The sequence below is a fragment of the Zonotrichia leucophrys genome, chromosome 5 (genome assembly GCF_028769735.1).
Source record: "Zonotrichia leucophrys gambelii isolate GWCS_2022_RI chromosome 5, RI_Zleu_2.0, whole genome shotgun sequence".
Classification (NCBI taxonomy): domain Eukaryota; kingdom Metazoa; phylum Chordata; class Aves; order Passeriformes; family Passerellidae; genus Zonotrichia; species Zonotrichia leucophrys.
This window is the reverse complement of record NC_088175.1, coordinates 24,352,715-24,367,034: the sequence shown is the minus strand read 5'-3', so window position 1 is coordinate 24,367,034 and position 14,320 is coordinate 24,352,715. Positions and strand designations below refer to the sequence as shown.

Here is a 14,320-nt window from a genome sequence, read left to right as displayed (position 1 = left end):
TGGCACTGCTGAATCTGCTGAATTCACTGGACATGTCTCACTGATGACTCTGTAACAGTAACAAACAAAATCAATAAATGTTTGAAATCTTTATGAATTGTCTGGAGTTTTCATTGCTAGGAATTAATATTTTCTGTGGCTCTAGGAAGAATCTAAAATAACCCACAAAGTAGAAAATAGAAAGCATAGACTCAGCCCCTGCTGATTATCACTAGGTACTTCTTGTTCTGGTGGAACTGTGCTCAGGAGAGTATAACTGAAATAAAAGCAATTGCCAGCTCACTGATGACCCTGGCTTACACAGTTTACAAAGAAAAGGAGAAAAGCCTATTTTTCCTGGTTACAATAATATAGAAGGGGAAGCATCCAAAACAAGAGGAGCTAATTAAGTGAGAAAGCAGCATGGAATATAAATTGACCAGGACTGCAGCCTAGAAAGGAATAATAGTCTTGAAAACTGCATCTACTCAAATATGTGACTTTTAAATAATACATGTCTTCATTAATGAATTAACAGGTTTTTGAAAGGAATGTTTGATTTTCTTGACATATTAAGCCAATGAGTATAGCTGGATGGAGAACTTCACAGAAGGCTGCTGGGATGATGGGGTACAGGATTTTATTTCTCCTCAGTTACAAAGGAGTTTGGAGTGGAAAGTGTCAGATGTGCCTCCACTCTGGGGAAACTGAGCGTAGGAATTCAGGAGACCAGTCTTATTAGACAGTTGTGAGCTGGGGTGAGATTTGCAGATGGGGACAAAGGTACAACACTGGGTGTCATTGTGCTTGGTCTCCCACAATTCTTTAAAGGTTCCCCTGCTCTTGAGGATGAAAGCAGTGTATTTTTTCAAAGCATTAATTTATACTTTTGCTACTCATTTGTAGTCCTACCGTCCCCAGCACTCTCTAAATAAACAATACCCTGTATAGAGAAAAAAATTAATATATTATTTATAGGGAGAGGATCTTTGTCACTTGATTTGACATTTTCACTCAGGGATATAATCTTACTGCCTAACATTAGGCATCTAATAGTTTCTGATATCAGAAGCTCCTTCAGAGAATGAGAGCACTTAGAGTAGTTCTGACTTGCCCTTTGGAAGGACATCTGTTGCCACACTGACTGTAGTGAGGTTGAAGACAACTGACCTCCTCACTGGACACCCAAATGCCTAAAGTCAGGTAAATGTGGATTCCTCCTTGACATTTCATAGCTTTGATAACATATAGAAATTTGTGGGTTTTGACACAGGCCTGATAATCCAGCATAACCAGAAGATTTAGGTTAGCCTTGCAAGGCTGTTAGAGAAAATTCACAAATTTTTTTACAAAATTTACAAAGTCCAAAATGCATTTGCCTCTCCTAATTGTCCCATCTTAGCACAAACCAAACTTTTGACTTCCATCTGAAAGCCAGTTCAGAAACGTTCCTATTTTCAAACTATATATACATAATAAACTTACATTCCTTTGTCCTTTTTTATCACTGTTTTGTAGCTTCAATTTCAATCCTTGCTATTTACAAAATTTGTAATTGGTATTTTTGTAAATTTTAAATTTTACTAGTTCTCATCTTCCTGGATCTTCTAAAGTCAAGGCACGCAGTAGGCATATTTATTTCAATGCAGCCATTGTCTGATCCTATTCAAGGTACTGTCATTACCTTTCCCACTCCCATTGTACATTCTAATTCAACTTCTAAAAGAATATTTAGTTTAACCTCTGCTTGAAGAAATGAAATGGAGATCACCTTGATATGAAAACAAAGGAGGTCATATTCAAATAGACTTCAATGGGACCAGCCTGGAAGTTTAAAGCACTCAAGTGGCAGGTGATGGATAATGAGCCCAGAAACAAAGCACAGTAACTTCCCTGGGGACTCTGGTAATTTCCTCCTTAATTAGTTTACCAAATAGGGTAAGTTAATTGCAAACCATTCTAAAGCATTACCAAACTGTTGACTTCCTTGAGCATGCAATTTTACCCTTGTAAAATTGCACACATTTCAAGAGATTCAACAGAGTACGCTGAGTTGGAAGGGACCCGTAAGGATCATCCTGGCCAACTCTTAAGTAAAAGTCCTTAATCACGGGCCTGTGGATGGGACAGAGCGCTCAAACACGCTCAGGAGTCGGTGGCAACTGGTTGATATTAAAAAGACTGTGGAGGTTTTTCACATCAGATGGACGGAAATCTGCGCTCTAGGTGATACATAAAATAGGAGTCCCCGTAAGCGTTAGAAAGCTGAGTGTGGCAGCAGCAACGCGGTGCGCCGACAGGCGGCAGGGCCGGAGCGGCGGTGCAGGAGTGAGAGACCTGCGGCGGTGCAGGGATGGAGCTGCAGGCAGAGGGACGGGTGGAGCAGAGGACTGCGCGGGCGGCGGCGCGCGCCGGCCATCGCGCGCCGCCGCCTCCCGCGCGCTCCAGCCCTCCCGGCCCCGGAAGCGCTCCCGCCTCCGCTGCTCCCGGCCCGGAGATCCCTCCCTCGGCCTGGTGGCGCCGGGGCACCGGGGCCTGTGCCGGGCGGCTCCAGCGGCGGCACCATGGCGGCGGCCGCGGCGACGGCGGCGCCCTCGGCCCCGCCGAAGAAGATCGTGGCGCCCACAGTGTCGCAGATCAACGCGGAGTACGTGACACAGGTAGGGCCGGCGGCGCCTCCGGGCCGCCTCTGCCGCAGCCGGGGCTCGAAGGGACGTTCTGGTGGTGTTCAAATAGCCTTTGCAGGCCTATTGTGGGTGATAGGGAGAGGGTCTGCTGGTCGCTGCTGGTGAGGGATGTACGCCTCTGTCCTGTACCAGAGGTGCTTCCCCCTGCGCTTCCGGACCAGCGGGATTTACAAAGCAGCACTGCCAAACGCATCCGTGCAATGCACTGCGCATCGCTGTAAGGCGTGTTTTAATGTGAAAAAGGCTGCCGAGAGTTCCTTGTTGGTTAAAGTTCTACGTGATTTCCTACAAGTCTTCTTTCTTCTTTTCTTTCTTCTTTTCTTTTTTCTTTTTTTTTATGTCTGCTCTCCTTCCTCTACCAGACCATCAAGAAACTTGAATAAAGTTGCACAGGAAGCTCTTGTCATCATTGCTCAGGAGTATTGGTGAAGTGATGGCTGCAGCAAAGAGCCTTAAAATGCTAGACTTTTCTATATCGCCTCTAGTTACTTGTCACATTCCTCAAGGAAGCATAATCACTAGCCATTTGGCATTTGCAGTTCCTAAAAGTTTATGGCTTATTTTTGATGGATTTGTTAGACGTTAGTTAAGAATAGGAAATGTTTGTTACATAGCAGCCTATGCATCTGAAATTTTTCCAAAGAATCGCATTTCTGTTGAAAGAGGTTTAGGCATAAAAGCCTATAAACAGCAGTGCTTATCAGCCTTAAATAAGCATTGCTGTTAAAAACATGATTTTGTTACTTGTAGTTAGCATAAGCTGAAATTAAGCAAGATACCAGTGAAATAAAGTTTGGAGATGGGATATGTTGAGATGTTGTGTCATTGACATGAAAATGTATGTATTTAACCTTTCTTTTTTTTTTCCTTGTGCAGTTAGCAAATAAATACTGGGCTCCACATGTGAAGAAAACATTGTCTTTTGATGTTAAGGTAATTACTTCTACTGGAATTTTGTTGGAGGCTGTAAAGGAATGAGGATCAACCAGTCTGTGATGTGCCAATATTTAGTGTTGCTTATTTTATATGAGACTATTAGGAGACTGCTTGGAAGGTCAACTGTTGCTTGAGACAATGTAATTTGTTATGTATTTGTAGTTTATAAATGTAGGCACTGTCAGGAAGGTATGCTGTAGCATGCAGTTGTTTTGTATTCTGTTCAGTTTATTTTGGCCCGAAGTTATGAGGGCAAAATACTTTCAAGCATCTCCTTAGAGGTGAAAAGATGCTTGAAGAGGTTCTACTTTTAGAAATCAAATGGGGATGAAAGATGCAGGTATTACTGAACTGTGTTCTTTCTAAAAGTTTCTTTGGTAAGCTTCCATCGGACAACTTTATTGCCATTCTGGTGGACATGTGCATTTTGAATGTTTAAAATTTGGCATAGTGTGTTAGGTTTTGTGTACTGCAGGGTACTTAAATGTTAAGTTTCTTTTCCTTGTGGATGTTTGCCAAAATCTCCATTTAGCCTCAGTTTATTTTGTAGTATTTGTGGTAGTTAGAACTGGAGATTGTTAGGATGTACATCAACAGCTGAACTGCATCTCTGTGTCATGTGATGTCAAAATGTTCCAGACTATAAGTCTGTTAGGAATTACAGTGCAGGTTCTTTCATTCTTGTTGGAAAAAATTATTGAAAGTATTTTAATAGCTGTAAGCAGAGAGTATCTAATTCAGAGTAAAATGTTTTAATGCATTTTGAATCTCATTAGTGGGTATATAAAAGTCTCTTAATTTTTTTTCCATAGGTCATTGAAGATGTATATACAAAAGAAATTGTCAGGTCAAAGTAAGTAGACCGGTTGCTTTCTCTTATTTACTACCATTCCAACATTAACAATGTTGGAGTTGTTTCTAGTGTTTCATAGAATACTTTTAAACTTGTATGTGTTAAAAGCAGATGAAAATTACTCAAGTGCATTTAAGTAATTTAATCATGATGGTATTTCAAAGTCTGAGTGTGGTAACAAGACAGTTCCTAAGCCCATAAACCTTAAACGTGATGGTTGGAGTGAATATTTTTCAGACCCTTTCCCTGGTGGCCTGTTGTCTTTTATGTTGGTTTTGTTGTGGTAGTTATAGAAGGCTGATCTCTTCTTTTGCCACTAAGCAATGTGAAGAACAAAAACTGCTGCAGAGTGCACTGCCTCCACATTCCTCCTCTGTTCTGGTTGCTCTTACCAGATTCATGAAGGAAAAGTGGTTTCAGTCAGTTGTACTGTTAGATGGGGGAGAAGAATCTGAGATACACTGCATTCTGCAGCTCTCTGTGCAGAAAAGAGGTGTAACTGTAGCTGGAGCTTTTTGGGGAAGATTGAGCTCTGCAGAGAATTCTCTGAATTATTCCTGTATGAAAACAATCTAAGAATTTGTCATATGGAGTCAAAGCAAACTTCCATTGCCAGTCACTAAGAAGAAAACACCATTTTGAACAGATTAAATATATAATTGTAGTTTTCCAGGAGACGCTCTCATCCACAGGCAGTTTGTATCATCAAGGCTATTAGAAGTGGTGTTTTCATATTTAAAAGACCTACATGAATCTCTTTAAAATGTGAATTTAATTGCTTAATGAATCTCTATGAACTTGAGCATCTCCAGTGTTCCAGCAGTTGCTTCTGCATTTAAGTGGTTGCTATTGCATGGAAATGTCAGGACAGAAGTAATTCCTGAGTGTTTCTACAAGTTTCCTTATATAATAAAATAAAGGAAAATATAGTCATTTTCCATGCAGCTGTGTGTGGGAGGCTCTCTTTCCTGTGTTAATTGATTAATTTTTCCTTTTTAGGTTTGCCATTAGGAAGATAATGCTTCTTGAATTCAGGTGAGCTAATGGGAGGGAAATTTGGAGTTATATTTTCCTAGGAACCTGTAAAGGTGAGAAGCAAATGCAGGGCAGTGAGACAGTTTGAAGGTAGTATATTCGTTCATACTTTGTAAGGCCTTGAATTGTGAACTGAGGAAAATTGAGTGAGGAGACCTTAGTTTAAAGAGGAAATAATTCCATAAATGTAAGTGACATCTCAGACTGTCTTATGATTCTCAATTTCTAGTGTAAGTGGAACACTGAGAAAGAGAGTATGAATGAAATAAGTGAAAAACTTGGGTCTGTAATTTGGAATGTATCATTAAGCCTTAAATCAGAACTCACTGAAATCAGAGAAGTTTTTGGATTATGTCTCTTAGTATGAGGTTAAAAATGGATTGTGCTGCAGCAGCATCATTAACGTTTTCTTCTCTTGAAAAAGAATGGAAATCTGTTTAAACAGTGGTTCACAACTGCTTCAGACTTTCCTGGAGGAATTTACAGAGTATCTCTAAAAAGATGTAAAAGAAATATTAGCAATATGTACTTAAAACCACAGTATTTTATGTTCTATTTGGTTCTTATATCTCTCATATCTTAAGAAAAAATATGAGATTTTTTTGTTTGAGATACATTATATGTTTCAGAAAGGCTCAAGTCCCTAAGTTAGTACCGGTAACTACAAAGGACAAACTTCCCTTGGTTTTTTTGCATCTTAATTAGAAAAAGTGCAGAAGAAAAAATGTCAGTTGTGGTTAAGGGTTTGACACAAACAAATAGCATGCAATGGACTTCTGGAATTTGTATGTCAGCAGTAGAACAGAGTTAGAGGTTCCTGTCCTTTCTGTGAAAGTGTTAGTGTCATCAGTTACTGAGTCTAACAAGTTTTGCTTCAGTGACCTAGATGAGAGGTAACTTGAGGAACTGCTCACAAACTATGAAGATGGCTTTCGGGGGAAGAAAGGGAAAAAAAGCCTTGTGGATAACTGCTTTTTTAAATGAGTGACAGATTATGTGGGTGGCTGCAACTAATGAAATACTCTTTATCTCTTCACAGTCAGTACCTTGAAAATTACCTATGGATGAATTATTCTCCAGAGGTGTCCAGTAAGGCATATTTAATGTCAATCTGCTGTATGGTGAATGAGAAGTTCAGAGAGAATGTCCCTGCGTGGGAGGTAACTGATTTCAATTGCAGCTAGAATTGACTTTGATCTGCAAGTTGCAGCTTTTACAGTGTGCTCACTTACAGTGACAGAAGGTGGAAGAGCTTGTAGTGTTAAAAAGGAAATGGTGCCTCAGCTGGAATACCTCATGTGGTGTTCCAAATTTTGTGTTCTTTTTTGGAGAAGGGAATGGACACGTGAAAAATTACTTGATTCCTTCTGCTGTGAAAGTCCTTGGTTCTGCTGTGAGATGCTGAACATTCCCACCAGCATTTACTTTTTTGCCACTTGACAGAGGTTGGGTATTTACAGGGAAGTTCTTGTTCTGATGTTGAAGGAAAAAGAAGGATTTCTATATCTGTGTATTCAAGAAGGCACCACTGAAAGTCTAATGTATTATCCAATAACGCCTTGCTTAAAACATGTGCATATTGGTTTCTACCTTTTTTGCTTTATTTTAAAATAATGTCTTACTCTTCTTTTGTGTATATTGTTTGGTTGGTTGTGGTTTTTTTTTTTTTTGGTAATAATAGGTTTAGAAATTATTTAATGTTTCTACAAACAATCCAGGTTCTACAGGCCACCTCAACAACAGAAGCCTAGTTATGCATGGCATTATTTCAGATGCACACTGAGTTCGATGTGTGTGCCATTACTTGAGTGTTGGCAAAGCACAAAGGATTAATAACTTGCTCGTATATTATCTGTGTGCTTTTCTTCTGGCACACGTGCTAGAAGTAAAATGTCAGGTGCACACTATGTTCCAAGCAGCTTAGTTCAATTTATTTGGTACATGGCTGCCCTTGTAAAGGAATGACTTTATCTTGGTGATTATTCAGTTTATCTTTTTCCTGCTCACGTAGCTCAGTGGAAGTTCCAGGACTATAATTAATCTCTGGTGGTTTTTATTTGCTCACTTTTTGCACATCACTTAAGGCTGTCATAGCTTTGGCCAAAACCTACCATTTATCTTCTAACTGGGAGATGTTAGAGTATTTCTGTGCAGTCACGAGGTGAGCATCCCCACAAGGCTTCACCTGTGCTTCTTGTTTAGTTTGTCCTGTGCATCACCTGTTAGACTGTGCAGAAGGTATTAGGGGGAGGATCCCTTGTCAGAAGGATATCATTAGTCTGTTTTGCTTGTGCTGCCTGGTTAGAATAAATGAAAATGAAAAAAAATAATCCCTTCTTTTATAGATTTAAATGGATTTAGAGAATTTCTGTTCTGTTATGTGAATGAAGATTGAAATTATTTCTATCAACCTGACTCAAAGTTACCTTCCTCTTCTATTCCTAGACATTCAAAAAAAGGCCAGAACATTTTCCTTTCTTTTTCAAACGCATACTGGAAGCATCGCTGGTCGAAAATGAGAGTGAGTACTCTCTGCATGAACAGACAGTCCTGCTGCTTTTCCTTGATCACTGCTTCAATAGTTTGGTATGTTAAATGTAAATATTTTCAGTGTGTTTATGCTGTTTTGTGTTTATAGCAGTTTAGTTTGAGCAATTTCTTCTTACAAGACAGATGAAGCAAAATTGTGATTTAAGGAAAACACAGTACCAGAGGACTTTTTCTGACTCATCTCTCTCTACACATTTGCTTTTCTCTGATATAAGGTCATAGATGAGACTTGCAACTGAAGGATTGGCAGTTAGACAATTAAAAAAGAGGATTTAATACAAATTTTTGTATTTAAAATGGTACTGTAAAATTTTTGTATTTATTTTTGAAAAGATGCTTTACATTTAAAACCGATTAGTTACTACTGTGCTCTTTTTAGTTTGCCTAAGAAATAGCACAAAAATTGTTTCCATTAATTATTGAGAAAGACAGTGAGGCTTTTTTCACTTTTGAAACCAGGTTTAGATACAATTTTTATCTGCAGTTCTCCTGAGTAAGTTTTAAGACAGCATTAGACCAACTTGTGTTCTCAGTCTGTGGTTAAAACAGAGTTAAAGATCCTAAGAAGCAAGCAGGAAGAACACTTTACCGTTATGTATAGCAGTGCTCCCTAACCTCTCTTGCTACTGGGCTTTTTCCTTACTTATAGTTCATGTGGGGTGTATTATCCAAAATCAGGGTCTGCACAAATAAAACTATCTCTCATACAAAACAACATAGAAAGTGTATTAGTTGATTTTGAGATTAGGAATGGTTTTGGGAGCCAGTAACCATCTTGAACTTTATGTGTATAGTTTATTGAGATAGTGTTTTTCTGTAGTGGCCACAATGATAAAATGCATCTTCATTTTGCATAGTTTGATGGTAACTACAGAATCCTTCTTGTAGAGCATATTTCTAGTAAAACATGATAGGGAAACTGTTGAAAATGTGCCTGTGGGAGCACACTTTTATTAGCAGCTGCCCTTCTTTGTGAAAGGCAGAATGGAATAGTCACAGTAGTGTTTTTAGTGAAGAGCACTGAAGTTTGAAGTTTCAGAATGCTGAGAATGGAGTATTTGTCCATGAAGACATACTTAAGATGTTAATTGAAATTTTTCAGTAGCTCAGGAAAGAAGGAAAACTTTGTGGATCCAGATCATAGGCATAGTTGGAGAGAGCACATTTGAACTGACATGGAGAAAATGGTTTGTTTCAGACAATGGGAAGAGTGTAGAAGAGAGAGACACTTGATAAATTAAGGGCTCCAGCAGACAATGAACAGCTTAAAAACAAGTAGAGAAAGCACGGTGGGTGAGTTCAGGAATAAGAAATGATGGAAGAAGGAACATCAGTTCTCAGCAGCTTTTGTCCTAAAAGTACTTGCAGGGATGGGGCCCCTGGTGAAGTGTTAAGAGCTGACAGACTCCATGAAAAGAACCAGGTGTCTCTGGGTGCGGTTATAGTGAAGTTTCCTGTTAGGAAATTGTGAAATCTAATAAAACCCTATAAATATTTTTGTCAGATTTGTACATAGATGTATTTTGTAAGACAGGCATATCAAAAACCATAAGAATGTTCTAAAATTTATCATCTGTGACTTTCTAACAGGAAGTGGATTTGATCAGAGGACAGGTGCAGCAGCTGATTTCCTTACCCATGTGGATGGCTCTACAACCTGTAAGCATAACTCTGTTAACTGGCAGAGCAGTTTTCTAGGCAGTGTCCAAATCCTGTACAGTAAATTCTTATGGAATACTGTTGAGGAACTCTAATACTTACAGCATTGCTGTGGAATTACATTTTTGTCTGGTTTGCTAAATCCTTTTTGGTTTTTTGTTGCAAATTTCCATGTAATAATGTTTTTTATGAAATTTCTCAGAAAACTGAGCTTTGTTGTTTATAGCATCTTCAAGCTGTAATTTGTAGACAAAGCCATGAGGTCACAGGGAGGCAATCGAGTCATGGCTGGACATCTAGTTATGGCTGGACTCTCTAGCATTATTTCATTTTTGTTTCACAGTGATACTTAGTGAGAGTAGACAGAGACAGTTCTTTATTTCAGTTTGTTATATATTTTTTCTTTTTTTTTTAATAAAAAGACTGGACTGTATTTTTATCTCATGAAAACAAGGTTCCTTGGTGACTGAATATCACTTTAACATTACAGAATCGATTGGAACAAGAGTTGAAAAAGACACCAAAACTAAGAAAATTCTGGAATCTAATAAAGAAAAATGATGCAAAAATGGATGAAGAATCAAGAATGCAGTATGTACAGATGCCTTTTTTCCTTAATGCATTCATTATGTTTCAGCTAAAATAAATTGTTTCAATGAAAAAGGTGGTTTTTGAATACCTGTGGCCAATGAGGATTCATCATACATGGTCTCCTGGAAGCTCTTCTGTTTTTCAGTAGTCTTTATGCAAAATACTTTTAGAGAACTTCATCTTTTATTTGGTCAGTGAATTTGTGATTTCAAATCTTAAAACTAAAGGATGAAGGCACGAAAGAATATTCATGTAACTTCTCACTTTTTTTCATGACCTTTAGCAAGTGTTTCACTCTTAGGTATATATAGCTTATGCAAGAATTTCAGTAATGTGTGTCTATCTCACCAAAATTAAATGTTCCAATGCTTTTGTGCTGCAGTGTGCTAAGGTGTAGGAGGGGACTGACTTCTCCTTGACACAGTAAGAAGCATAGGTTGTTAACCAGTTTCTGTGCCCAAAAATATAGGCTGCTGTTCTGTCTTCCTGAGTGCAGAGAGAAAAGTTTTCATGTAAACAGTTTAGGTGTGTTTCAAAGCAACCTACCATCAGTATAATAATTTTGAGGCAGCTAACTTTGTATTTGTGAAAGCTACAATGTACTTTTAGTCTGCATTTAAGGCGTATTAATTCTTTTGTCTTATGTCCAATTTTAGAGCATATCGAGAGAGAAGATTTCTTTCACAGCTCATTCAGAAATTCATTTCTGTTCTAAAGTCAATACCTGTCTCAGGTAACTGTGTTTCTCATGTTACTTTGTTTTCTGGTAATCTGTTTGAAAATCTTTTTGTATTGCTGAAGCAACTAGTCCTTAGGATATCAGTCTGAGGTTGGGGACCTTATTCAGGTGAGGCTTGTAGTGAGCACTATGCCTGTCTGCATGGATTTCATATCAAAATGAATATTCAAATCTGTATATACTTTAAAAATTAAACAGTAAAAAGCTACTTTAAACTCCTTATATTCAGTATGTACTTAGTAAAAACAATATTTCTGGGAACTGATATTCTTTACTGTGTGCTTAGAGCCTTAAAGCATTTCATACTTACTTAAGTGCCTTATTAAATAGATGGTATAAATGGATATCATAAGGCTCTGTCTGTTCATACTGTTGATTTACAGTAAGAACAAAAGCCTAAGTGAAGTGAAATTCTGTAAGATTTGACTGCTCTTGAGTCATTGTGACAAGCAAAATTATCTCCTTGCCTGATTTAGAAAGGAAAAGTGTTTGTGGAGGAAGGTGTTAGCCTTTTAACAGAAGAGGGTTATTATGCTCTAAGCACAGCACAATTTGGGTGAAATCAGTTCCCAGAGTTTTCCTTTTTCTGTTAAACTCTTAGCAAACTTCAGCTCTTATCTCAGCTGTAAATTTTTTTATGTGGCTTCCCCAGAAAGGATACTTATCCCTTCTGTTTTCCTAATTATACTAAACCTGTTTTAGATTTACTTCCACATTTCTTTGGAGGCTGTAAGAGTTGGAAAGTCATCAAGGGAGATGTGGTGTGTTTTGACAGTTAAAGTTAAAGGCTTCCTAGTTGTCCCCTCTGAGTACCTTTGAATATGGACAAGGCCTTTTGCACACATCTTGTTTGCAGCTTTTAAAAATGTATTTTTGAGTACCTGGCATTAAAAGTTCTTAACAAACATAATGGGCAAGTGATACCTTGTGGAAGTGAGCATTTTTGCTTGTTATATTCCAGGTTTTTCAAAGCAGATAAAATCACTCCTGAAATTCTGGTTCTGTTACTCTTTCATTTCTAACCAGAATAATTTTTAATATAAGAAAGGATTGTTTTAGAAAGAGAATAATATTTTAATTAGCTTTTAACAAGATTAAAATTAATACTTTTAGATTTGTAGCATTTATTTAGTTTTTAAGGAATTGTTCAAGTGTAAGTATATTGTGATGTGGATCAGTTTAAACTTTTTTTAATTTTTTTATCTAGGTCCTATTTCTATGGACAAAGTTCATTATTGTGAGAGGTTTATTGAACTCATGCTAGACCTTGAGGTAAGTTTTTAAATGGATCCAGCCAGTTTCCAGGTGTACTTTTCTAGGGTTAAAGTGCATAAAGTAATTATTACAACCTTATTCCAAATAGGAGGTGATTATGTCACAGCTGTGCATGTGGTTGTTTAAAAGTGATTTTCCATTAAATAAGAGGTTGTAGCATTGCATCCATACTGGGAGCTGACCAGCAATGTTGATAAGCCAGCAGACAAAACTGGGATCCTAAAGTGCTTAATGAAGAGGATTTAATTGGAATAGAGGTAATAATACTGGCCATTTCTGAAAATGTGTAATGCCTTAATCTGGTAGGAATAATTCAGAATTATTCTTCCCAGTGCATAACAGGTCACTTAAAGTCTCTTTTGTGTTGTTGGGTTAAGTCCCAGAAAGCAGCAGTAGTCTGAAATGCAAACTATTCCTGTTTGGCTAGACTTCATTATTTAGAAGTACCAGGTCTGGGGATCTGCAGTTTGTTAGAGTCATAAGGCATGGAGCAAGGTTTTGTGAAGTTTTCAGCAGATACCAAGGAAGTGAGACAGTTTTAAGCACCACAGTACCAGTATTAAAAGGCATTCATTTGCAGTTTTTTGCATGAGTAATTATTTTAGAGTAACTTCAGATTCAGAAGGCGCTGTGAAATAAAATAAGCATTTTCTGAAACAGTGTTACTGGGAACTTTAAAATGATTTTGTGCAGGCTCACTCTGTTAAATCACTGAAGTAGTCTGTGCTTGTAGTTGTAATAGATTAATTTAAATTAGATCTTGCTGTCTTATGTATGTAATATACTCTGGTAAGAGAAAACGTGTTGGAAGGTGAACTAAAGTCTGACTTAAAATGCTTAGAAGCATTTCTAAGATTGGTTCCCTCTAGGTATTATAGAAAGATCAGAATTCAGACAGGTTTGGAAAGACTGTTCAACTGATTGTAACAAGCAAATGAGAAATTATCTGTAAATTCAAGTATTTTTGCCTTTGTAGCATGTACTGGGTTAATGGGCTCTTTTTACTTGGCTTTTTTCAGAATATTACTGTTTCATATTACAGTGTATATGCTGCATATCAAAACTGGTGATTTGATAATTTGAAAGTAATAATTCAGTGGAGAGTTCTTAAGGTTTTATGAGTTTGTTTTCATCATTATTGTACAAGGCAACCAACATTTTCTATTACAGATTTTTTTTTTTTTTTCATCTCAGTTCTAAACATCATACTGATGGCTTTTTGGCTTTCTAAATTCAGTCTGCAGGGAACAGCTCATTTTTCACTTAAATTTTTTATGGTCTTCTGTATGCTGTTCGACATTGGCTACATATAGCAGCTTAATCTATTTACATTGAAAAGAAAAGATCTCTATTTGTGTTGTTATTAAAGATTTGAAAAACACTTGAGTTTTTGCAAAGAAGAGAAGATACCCTATCATATTTAGAAGAAGCAGTTGGCAGTTTTAATGACCTCAAGCTTAATTTAATTAGTGTAGAAAACAGACATTTAAAACAATGCTGAAGCAGTTTGACTTATCATTTTTAGCACACAATCATTCTATAGACATTTAGTAGTAGAATAATTGCTTTATTTAATTTACTTTTTGATTGGTAGGATGAATGCTCGCTCATGGCAGGTTCATGCCATGCTCCCCGTTACATAAAGGACTGTTCATGGCAGCTTACCTGCACCAACCCAGTGTCTTGGCATACATAACTGCTGCTTTAATACCTCTGTGAGGGTATTAGATATGCAAATAACTGCAGCAATCTGTCTTAATATGCCTTCTTGCAATGGAAAATCCTGAGAAGCCAGGACTTCTTACTTTTTGAGGAGCTGCATGTATTAACATGATGTTATTTACCACAGGCTTTGCTCCCCACACGGCGCTGGTTTAATACAGTGTTGGATGACTCCCATCTTGTTGTTCACTGTTACCTGTCTAGTCTTGCTAAAAGAGAAAAAGAGGGTCATCTCTTCTGCCAGGTGAGACACAAAGTTCTTCAAAAGAACTTTTTCATTCCCTTTGTTTCTGA

At 37.6% G+C, this 14,320-nt stretch overlaps 1 protein-coding gene across 1 annotated transcript in view; it reads left to right on the top strand.

Annotated features, from left to right (window-relative positions):
• Positions 1 to 2,492: 2,492 nt before the first annotated feature.
• Positions 2,493 to 14,320, top strand: part of AQR (aquarius intron-binding spliceosomal factor) — a 46,816-nt gene continuing 34,988 nt past the window's right edge. Inside the window, exons 1-11 of the mRNA XM_064714847.1 lie at positions 2,493 to 2,639; positions 3,543 to 3,599; positions 4,415 to 4,455; positions 5,455 to 5,490; positions 6,530 to 6,650; positions 7,936 to 8,076; positions 9,631 to 9,699; positions 10,190 to 10,290; positions 10,947 to 11,023; positions 12,237 to 12,301; positions 14,154 to 14,270. Coding sequence (XP_064570917.1) covers positions 2,544 to 2,639; positions 3,543 to 3,599; positions 4,415 to 4,455; positions 5,455 to 5,490; positions 6,530 to 6,650; positions 7,936 to 8,076; positions 9,631 to 9,699; positions 10,190 to 10,290; positions 10,947 to 11,023; positions 12,237 to 12,301; positions 14,154 to 14,270 — 921 coding nt within the window. The 5' untranslated portion in view covers positions 2,493 to 2,543. The remainder of the gene's footprint in view (positions 2,640 to 3,542; positions 3,600 to 4,414; positions 4,456 to 5,454; positions 5,491 to 6,529; positions 6,651 to 7,935; positions 8,077 to 9,630; positions 9,700 to 10,189; positions 10,291 to 10,946; positions 11,024 to 12,236; positions 12,302 to 14,153; positions 14,271 to 14,320) is intronic.